The sequence below is a fragment of the Papaver somniferum genome, chromosome 11 (assembly GCF_003573695.1).
Source record: "Papaver somniferum cultivar HN1 chromosome 11, ASM357369v1, whole genome shotgun sequence".
Lineage (NCBI taxonomy): Eukaryota > Viridiplantae > Streptophyta > Magnoliopsida > Ranunculales > Papaveraceae > Papaver > Papaver somniferum.
This window is the reverse complement of record NC_039368.1, coordinates 131834807-131844571: the sequence shown is the minus strand read 5'-3', so window position 1 is coordinate 131844571 and position 9765 is coordinate 131834807. Positions and strand designations below refer to the sequence as shown.

The 9765-nt window shown below is 36.3% G+C and overlaps 1 protein-coding gene across 1 annotated transcript; it reads left to right on the top strand.

Annotated features, from left to right (window-relative positions):
* Window positions 1-564: 564 nt before the first annotated feature.
* On the top strand, window positions 565-1605 carry LOC113325189 (F-box protein At3g07870-like). Its single transcript, XM_026573402.1, has one exon. It carries the CDS (start codon window positions 565-567, stop codon window positions 1603-1605), a length of 1041 nt encoding a protein of 346 aa, XP_026429187.1.
* The last annotated feature ends 8160 nt before the right edge of the window (window positions 1606-9765 follow it).

Below are 9765 nucleotides of genomic sequence, written 5' to 3'. Positions count from 1 at the left end.
GTAAAAAAACCCCATTCAAATGTTGGGATCCATTAAAACTCCATCGTAAACAAAATTGATACAAAAACCCCAAATTTTTAAAAATTGATACAAAAACCCCAAATTTAAATATTGGTTTCATCAAATTTCATTTTGGTTTCATCATAAAATTTGATGAAAGCAAAATAAAATTTGATGAAACCAACATTTAAATTTGGGATTTTTGTGTTAATTTTGTTTTGATGGGGTTTTTGTGTTACTTTTGTTTTGATGAGTTTTTTGTGGAAGGATGGTGACACCTCTGGGGTTATAACTCGTGAACCGTTTAGAAATACCTAAAATAGTATTTATGTGAACACTACAAAAACCTACGTTGTTTATACGAGTATAGTCGAAGTACTACACAATCCCCAAACAGTAGCTATGTCGATAATATCATGCCTCCCGGAAGAGATTCAAGAAGAGGTAATCCTAAAAATGCCGGTAAAATCCATCTTTACATGTAAGTGTGTGTGCAAACTATGGTGTAATCTAATTTCTAGCTCTGTATTTATTAGAGATCATCTTAAACTTACATGCACGAATATGGAACATACTAGTTTTATTGTCATTAATAATTCTTCCCTATGCTATGTCGAGTATGATTTTGAGAATGATGAACAGTTTTGCCAGAAACCTACAGAGGAGTTATTCGACCTCGGTAGCCTTGGTTATTTTGATGTAGTTGGCGAAGAGGATATCGATATTGTCATTGTTGGTTCATGCAATGGTTTGGTTTGTTTAACAACAAAAATCAGTAACTTTCTATGTGGTCATGTCTATGTCTGTAATCCTATCATCCGAGAATGCGTGGAACTTCCCAGCCTCGTTCCGAGTAACAAAGACTACAAAGGTGCTGGATATTTCAGTATGTATTACGGATTTGGTTATCTTCCTTTAAGCAATGAGTACAAGGTTGTTCGAATTATCTCTAAATCTTTGAATTTCAAAACTATAATGAATAAAAGAAAAGTAGACGTGTACACACTTGGTGATGGAAGGGGTTGGAGAGATGGAGGAGAAATCGACGAATTATTTGTGCCACAATGCCAAAGTGTTCTTGTTGACGGAGAACTTCATTGGATTGAACCTAGACCTCACTCTATCACGGTCTTCGATTTAACAGATGAAAAATTCTACATGCTCCCTGCACCACATCGTTTGCTCTCCGATGGGGGACCTAAAAAAGTGGTGGTTTTGGATGGACAATTGTGTATTTTTCAGGCAACGACAGATGGAAGTTGGAACATATGGTTGAAAAAGAAGATGGATGATAATTCTAACTTTAGAGAACAAGATGGAGAGGACAAGATTTGGCGCAAAGAGTCAACTATGACAATGAAAAAGATAGGGAAGTATCAACCATTAACCATAACTAAGAATGGAGATATATTATTGTTTTACGAAGAGAAGTATAATCTTGAAAGGAACAGTGTCGTCATTCGCTATGACCCGAAGGCCTCAACATCAAAAGAACTAGGAGATCTTGGTTTGCCTTTACCAGGTTATGGTAAACCTACACTACACGTCAACAACTATATTTCTCTGAGATCACTAGGAGAACCAACTGCCGTTTCCCGGCTATGATCATATGCCATAATACATTTGGTAAGGTAAACTTGTACTATTAGGTTTCGGCATCTTAGAATCAAACTTTAGAAATTTTCTTAATTTCTATATATTTGAGAAGAATACTGTTACTAGAGCGGGACAGCTTATCTATCAAGTTTTACAGTAGTAATATTTCGTTTCGTTATAATGAGCATACTGTGAGCTGAATTATGTTTTGTTCCGATTGATTGTAAAAAGGCTCGTTGTGCCAATGCGAGCCCCGTCTGAAAGTTCTCAGATTTCAATCAACATTACAACAGACCTAAGAAAGAAATCATTAGCCCTTGTTAGGGGGCGAACAATTTTTCTCCCTTTGGAAATGTTATCAACACTTATTCAGGTCACTTTTGTCACTTTTCAAATTTTCTTTGCATCTATTTATGTGTATCAATCTCTTCTTAATTGGCCTAGGCTTTTAACGAAGTTTTTAATACTTTCTCAAACGTAAGCAACCACCAGTTCTAAAGTATTCTTAAAAAAATGTTCAAAAATAATTACGCAATTGAATATGTGGTTTGATCAAGATTTTTATTTTAGGGAAAGCGGATTTGTTTAGGGGAAAAGCTAAAGATGTTTGACTATGGTATATTTTGTTTGACTTTAAATCATTAAAGGGGAGGAATAAAATATTGTCTTTCCCCTAACAAAACGCTGAGTTCACTATTTTGTCCTCAGCTTAACCTAACCATTTTCCTTGGTCGGTCTTAACCTGATACTACATTATTGAAACCATTGTGTATAATCATGGTTAACCCTAACTATCTGCACTGCATTCAAACTCCATCAATAATTCAAAACTACTCGATCGCATGTTATAGGATGGTGAGACAAAAGTACCACCGACCAAAATCAATTATCTAGAAAAATTACATGCATATTAGAAGAAGCTGTGAAGCTAGTGATCAACAAGTAATTAATTTTCATTGCACAAATACATATAATCAGAACTTGAAAACATTCAATCCTATCAATACGCTACTAGAACTGTAAAGGGCTTATATGGCTTTCTAAATAAAAATGTTGCAGTTGTGCACCCCTTGTGATATCATTTCCAAATAAAGGCATCTGAACAGGGCAATGATGCTATGGGGATCCAAAATGTTTCGATACAAAACACACCTAGGCACCATAAACAAAATTTTAAAAAAAAAATACTGTATCAATGTGGAGCCAACAACATCGTGATTAAATTTCTGGACTGGTGTATGGGTGTATCCCCTTTAGGGCTTCTACTCTCACATAAAGTTCTTCATGCTGTATAAACTTTTAGGTGCTAGCTAGCACTATCAATAAGAATCTTGCTGACCTAATTCCACGTTAAATAGTGACTACAATACCATTAGACCAGTGGCCGTATTCAGAAACACATGAAAAAATCTATGACACAATTTATCAAACACAAACACATGAAAAAATCTATGACACAATTTATCAAACACCCATCGTGCATGGATAAGAAAGTTCACATACATACGAATACAAATCTTAAAGCTAATCTTTTCTTAAAATCCAAACTTCAAAATACGTTTATTTATATGTTTTCCTTCCTCGCATGACGATTCTTTTGTCGGCCTCGGCTATTACAGTGAAGCTCATAGTCAGACGTTTGATATGGGTTGAATTAGCGGGTAATTTGGTAATATAAAATAATTTATAAAAGTCAATTTCAGTAAATATGTACCCCTATACACATCTCAATTATATTAGCTTTCTCTTTAAAATGCTTTCCCCTAAACAAATCATTTTTCCCTATAACAAAAACTTGATCAACTCTGAAGGGAATTTTCCGTGAACAGAAAAAAAAATTTGAACATAAGTTAGTCCTTTTTTTTTTTTTTCTATGGCATGTATAGATCCAACAGAAATAAATTTATAGTTTATTTTTGAACGTCCAATGAGTTTCAAAATCAAATAATTATTACCACATGCCACATGCAATGTAGCAGGAATATACGAGTAGTATGAGTTTTACACTTAGGGGTGTCATAGGATCCAGGTCCTCCCGGGTATCACTAGATCCGAGTCCTACTTATAAAGGTCGGGTCCGGTTTCTAACGGTTTCGGTTCTGGTTCCTAAATTTATGGACCCAGAACCAGACCCGTTTAAATACCCGGGTATCCGTCGGTTCCGGGTATCCATTGGGTCTTAAGAAAACTATTTAAAAAACCTCAAAAACTTAATATATTTCTCATTTTTGCTTGGATGTAAGTAATTTTTATAAAAATTTATTATTATTTCTTATTAATGTACTAAATAAAGATTAAATGTAAGAGAAAAATTTAAAATGAGTAAAATATCAAAGCTAAAACTAGCAAAAATACTTGTAATTTTGCTAAACATGAATAAAAGAATGAATAAACGGGTACCCAACGGGTATTACCCGTTTGGACCCGTTTAAATTCGGGTCCAATCGGATAATTACCCACCGGGTCCTAAATAGCTAATGGGTCCAACTTTAGGACCCGAAACCGGACCCAAATATATCGGGTCCTGGTAATGGATACCCATTGACAACCCTAATTTTACTCGTCTAGGTATAGTCGCGTGAATTTTTAGGTTCAAAGAATCTTTTTATGTTTTGATGGGAAAAGATCATATATTAAATAACAAATATAGTAAAAGATTACAAAATCATTTTTTTCAAAAACATTAGAATGTATGCTAGTTTTAAGAAGTTTTTGATGCAGTCTTGATACTCAATTATAGCTTATCCCAATTTCATGATCACACCGGAATTCCGTCAATCAACAAATTCAATTCAAAAAATTGCAGCATCAACTGCAACTTAGCTAACAAACCAATCTTCTTATTTTGCTTAACAACAATCATCAAATACTCACTTCATACTACTATCATATTATAGTAACCATCACAAACTTCTTTTCTTCTTCATCGTATTGCAGCGGAACACCATCCTTAACAAGCTAACACTATTGTTGTGCTCTATTCAGCTTGCTAACCAAACACGAAACCAAATTTTGTGAGCATTAATTGTAGCTCATCCTCATCTCTTGTTTACCTACTTCACTCGCAGGATTTCCACTCTCTTCAAATTCCACATTGGAATTGCTTCACTTCTCATGATTACACCCTTGTGACGTCTCTTCTGTTCTCTCAGTCTCCATTAACGACCCATAGGAAGAAATCAAAAGTGGCGGAATCGTACCAAGGTATGGCTCCAATCAGAAGGTATGTGAACTAAAACCCCTTATCTAAATTTGGTTTGCGTTTAATTTGATATGTTGATTGAAAAATTAGGTTTTTAACTGCAAAATTGCATTTACAGATCTAGGGTCGTTATAGTCAAAGTCTTTATTCCCTAACGATTTCTCATCTACATGTTGATATTATGAAAAATCGTTAATGTTTATGCTGAGGGAGATAACGACCCCAGAACTAGGTTTTCCATTATTTTTCCCTAGATTAGAGTCGTCGATTTTTTAAGTACCCCGATAAAGATTCTTGTTGACGACCTATTTTATTTCTAAACGACTCTATATTATACAAAAATACCTCTCTGTCCAAAATAATGAAAGGGTTGTTAGTTTTAATATCTAACCATTAGTGATTTGTCGTGACAACCTATTTTTATATCCTAACGATTCTGTATCAAAAATAACTTGTTTACTGTCCAAATAATTTGAAGGGTCATTATCGAAAAGCAGTAGAGTCGTCATTATGTATTTGAGAATCGTCATGGTCTAATTTGGAGTCGTCATCTGGGTTGAAGGGTCGTTTGTGATAATGTTAATGATGATGATGGTCATGATGGTAACGGTGGTTCTAATCGAGGTGATGGTGGTGGTGGTGGTAAGGAGGATTTGGAGATTGAGGAGGAGGAGGATGAAGGTAATGATGATGATGATGATGAGTAGGATGGTGGAAATGGTGGTGGTAGTGGTGATAAGGATGATGATGGTAATGATGTTGGTGATAAGGAGGATGAAGAGGATGATTCTACCATTCTTAAGCTTGTGGTGGGTATTTATTTTTGTAATTTTCATCGTCATCAATATACAAATATAAGCTTGTTAATGTGAGTTTGTATTTGAATGCAAATGGAGGGAACAAATGACCCTTTTTTTCCAGGCACTGTGTTACTTGGCTGACAAAGGGGAATTTTTCGATCCTGACAAACAACGACGGTATGCTGATTACTGCAGACACGTTGAAAATCCCAATGAAAAGAAAATGTTTGCTGAGTTGGATAAGGAATTAAGGTAAGAGGACCAGGGAAATACGTAGCCAACTAGGCGAAGAACGTGATGAACAAGGACAAGGTAGCCATCATCATGATGAACAAGGCAGTAAAGAAGATGGTAATTCCCCAGGGGGCAGTGCAACTCAAGGTCCTTCTAATAGAAGCTGGAAACACTACACCATTTTTAGGAATTCTCAACAAAGATTCGCAATGGTAGTTGGTCGGTTGCGAAATTTCGGTTGTGAATCTTAATTGCTAATTTTTCACAACAGGTGGATACCGTTGCGAATTTTGCAACCTCACAGGGAAGGTTACGAATTGCAACCGCGCTCAGTTCAAGCGTGCGAACCACTTGCTTGGTCGGAACACTAGAGCTGATAAACACGCCCCAGTCAAACTCCAGTCAAGTATGCTTCTTTTCGTTTCCACCCTTCAGCCTTTAAGTTAACCTATATCTTCCTTATCGAGAAGAACTCCATCTTATTTTTCTCCTCGATACTCTCTCTGAACTCCATCTATGAACTTTCATCTCCTCCCCATCTCCGTGTGAAGAACTTCATCTCTAAAACCATTAAAATCAACATCCCGGTATAATAGTTCGCGTCATCCTTTCCTTTCAGTTTATAGCATTCAGATATTGTGATTTCTAGGGTTTCTGTAGTGAATAATTTTTTTTTCAGTTTATAGATTTAAGTTTAAGTTTATTCTAGGGTTCATTTAAGTTTATTGATTTAGGGTTCGTCTATTAATCTACTATTTTCGATTTTAGGGATTTTGATTTCAGTTTATCGATTTAGGGTTTCATTTGTGAATCTGTTTTTTTCGATTTCGTTTTTCCAATTTCTTCTTCTCTCTTTCGTCTTGTTTGTATCCGATTCCAGAGTAATGGGTCCTTGTAATATGTTCTTTACATACAATTTCAGATATTAATTGTATTTCTACTTTATGTTACAGCTAACGGTGAGTATCATCTTTTGAGAATGGGATCAATAATGACTTACAGTAACTGAGATTTTCTTCTTTCATTTTTACTACGTTACAACATTAAAGACTTTGGAGTAATATGTTTTCTGGTTGCTTACACTGATTTGGTTATCTTTTACTTACAGAAATTGAACCCCGTTTTTCAGCAAAGGGGGTTCAATTCAAGATTAAGTAGTTGAGACTTCCGTTTCAGGGTTCACGGGGGAAGAATAAATTGTTCACCAGAAAGTGTTGGATTTCTCAACTGTAATTGCTGGCTTTGTCTTAAAATCTAAGGGTATACAATATAAGTGTTGGAACAAAGGATTGCAAGATATGGGTCATTCAGCTGCAGTTTGGGATCAAAGAGCAGCAATTGAGGTTACAAAAGATTGGAATGAGATCGATCAAGTTATGCTTAGATCTCCTCGAGGAGCTTCGGCTAGGGTGAGATCCTTTTTCTATGTGTTGTTACATGTTTCAATTGAATTTGATTGAAGAATTTTGCTAATTTTGTTATTTGGTGAAATTTGTGGATTGTGGTGTTGTATTAATGGATGATTATTTGTGGAATTTGTTCAGATTAGCTTACATGGAGGGTTAAGTTTCGATGATAAGCTTGAAATTGGCGGGTTAAGTTTGTAGTTGAGTTTAAAGAGAAGCTTGAGTTCATATGTGAATTTGTTTCAAGAAGGCGACCACCGCAGTACCCCCAGAATACTCATATATCTGATCTAAGGGATGCAATAGTTGAATATACCTGGCTTCAACCGATCTTCCGGAAATGTCGGTAAATATACATTTTCCCAGGAAGTATAGCAAATAATCTGTTGTGGTAGCATTAATTGGCACCAAGTCCACCCTTCCTTCCTTCTTATAGATTTTGTTGGTCTCAGATAATGTTTTCTTCAACTTACTTAGATTAAACTTCTTGGCTAGATGAGCACCGTTCACCTCAAGTACATACTCCGTCTGAATTTGATTCCAACCAAACAAATCTCTGGTCAATTCAAAGATCTTGGCCTAAGAAATTATATTATCGAAGCTGTTAATGATTGCTTTCCCCTCAACCTCGAGACCTAGAATTTGATGAGCATCATCGGGAGTTATCGCCATCTCACCGAATGGGAATAACATAGTATCAGTCTCTCCGTAGAACCTCTCAGAGAATGCTGATACGGTAACTCTATCATACCCAATATTCGAACTCTCCACCGAAGGCCACAACCCAGAGTTCTTGAAAATCACTTGCACCTCGTCACATTCCAAGTCAAGTGACCAAGTTTTAGTCACTGAACATGAAGCTTGGTGCCTCAAGAGACGGATGGCATGCTTGTAATCCTAAATACCAAAAACACAAAATGAAAAGAAATACAAGCATTTGAAGCAACTTTAAGATAGATACACTTAAATAAAAAACAAAGACGGATTGATATTACTTACGATAGTACTATGGATTTCACATTCCCATGAGTCTTTGTATCCAAAAATAACATGTCCACCATCTTTTGGGGTTCCATTTGGAGGCTCATCTGGTTTCTGTGTAACCATCAAGTGAGATGGAGGCATGTGGGAATCAGTTGGTTTAGTGATAACCCTCTTTAGTCTTTCAGCGGTTGAGGTTGAAGTTGAATCTTGGGTTTGTTGATCATTAGCTTGAGTTTGTTCTCAATTTTCTTCCTCTTCCTCTTAATGTTCCTCTTCAACAATTTCATCTTCTATATCCTTATCTTTATCTACATTACCACCATCATCATCATCACCTCCTCCAACATTTGGCATGTCTTGATCACCATTATCATCATCATTGTTACCTCCTCCAGTAGCCGAAGTTCTTTCAACATCATCATCATCATTACCTCTTGTACCAGGTGGACTCCGTTGGTCTTCATGTGGAATTTCATCTGAGTCATTTGGTTCCCATGGTGGTTGAGAATCATTTCGTAAACGGATCTTGAGCGTTCCAGGGACAACGAATGCCCCTCGATGTGTTGCAATCAAGAGTTTGTCACCAATACGTGGAGGTCTTGAAGGAGGAGTAACCGTTTTCTTCTTTGCCTTTTACAACCTTAAAAAGAACAATTAAGAAAAATACATAAGTCAGCAGGGTCGACATATACAACCAATCCGGTGGAACGATGGTCGGAAAGGTCAATATCTAAACTACATGCCGGCTAAAGTATAGTCGGCGGGGTCTTATTCAAATAACGTGCCGGCTTATAACGACTATTAACACATGATTTTCAACATCAGTAGTCGACATGGTATATAATCAAAACAATACCAGCTAACATAAAGCCGACATGGTGGTATTCAAATACCATTCCGACCTTAAAATTTTAAAGCATCAAGAGACACTAAAAATAGGAATACAGCCGGCAGGGTATTTGAATTATAACCACCGAGGAAAAAAAAACTACCCCCGACATGCTTTTAGATAGAATAACTTGCCTACCCTGTAAAAGCAGTTATAGATACTGATTAGCCGTCAAGATCTTCAACCTAAGAGCTTTCCGACTATCTTTAAATATGAAAAGTCGGAAGGGTCGTGGAACAAACACCTTGGCGGTTAGATAACTGCAAATTCACAAATTCGAATTTTCTGACCTAATTTGACATGCAAACATGAAATTGAAGTGCTGGAGTGAGTTTAAGTTGGCCTTTACTTTCTTAATGGCACAATTTCTTCGGTTTGAGCGGCGTTGATTTCTTCTTCTTCAACCGTTTTTTTCTTCTCTTTTTGTTGAACTAATTTTGCTATTGCGGGGTTGTATTCATTGGGTTTTCTATTAGCGTCTTTCATACGAATAGCCCTAGGTCGCAGCGGATCCATGTTTGAAGATTAATCGAAAATTTTAAATCGACGATTACACGAATTGATCGACGTGTTTTGATGGTGGTGTGATGGGGAGCCGGTATGATTGTGGAGGAGAAAAGGAAGAGAAGAATGAAGATGAAATGAAAAAAAAAC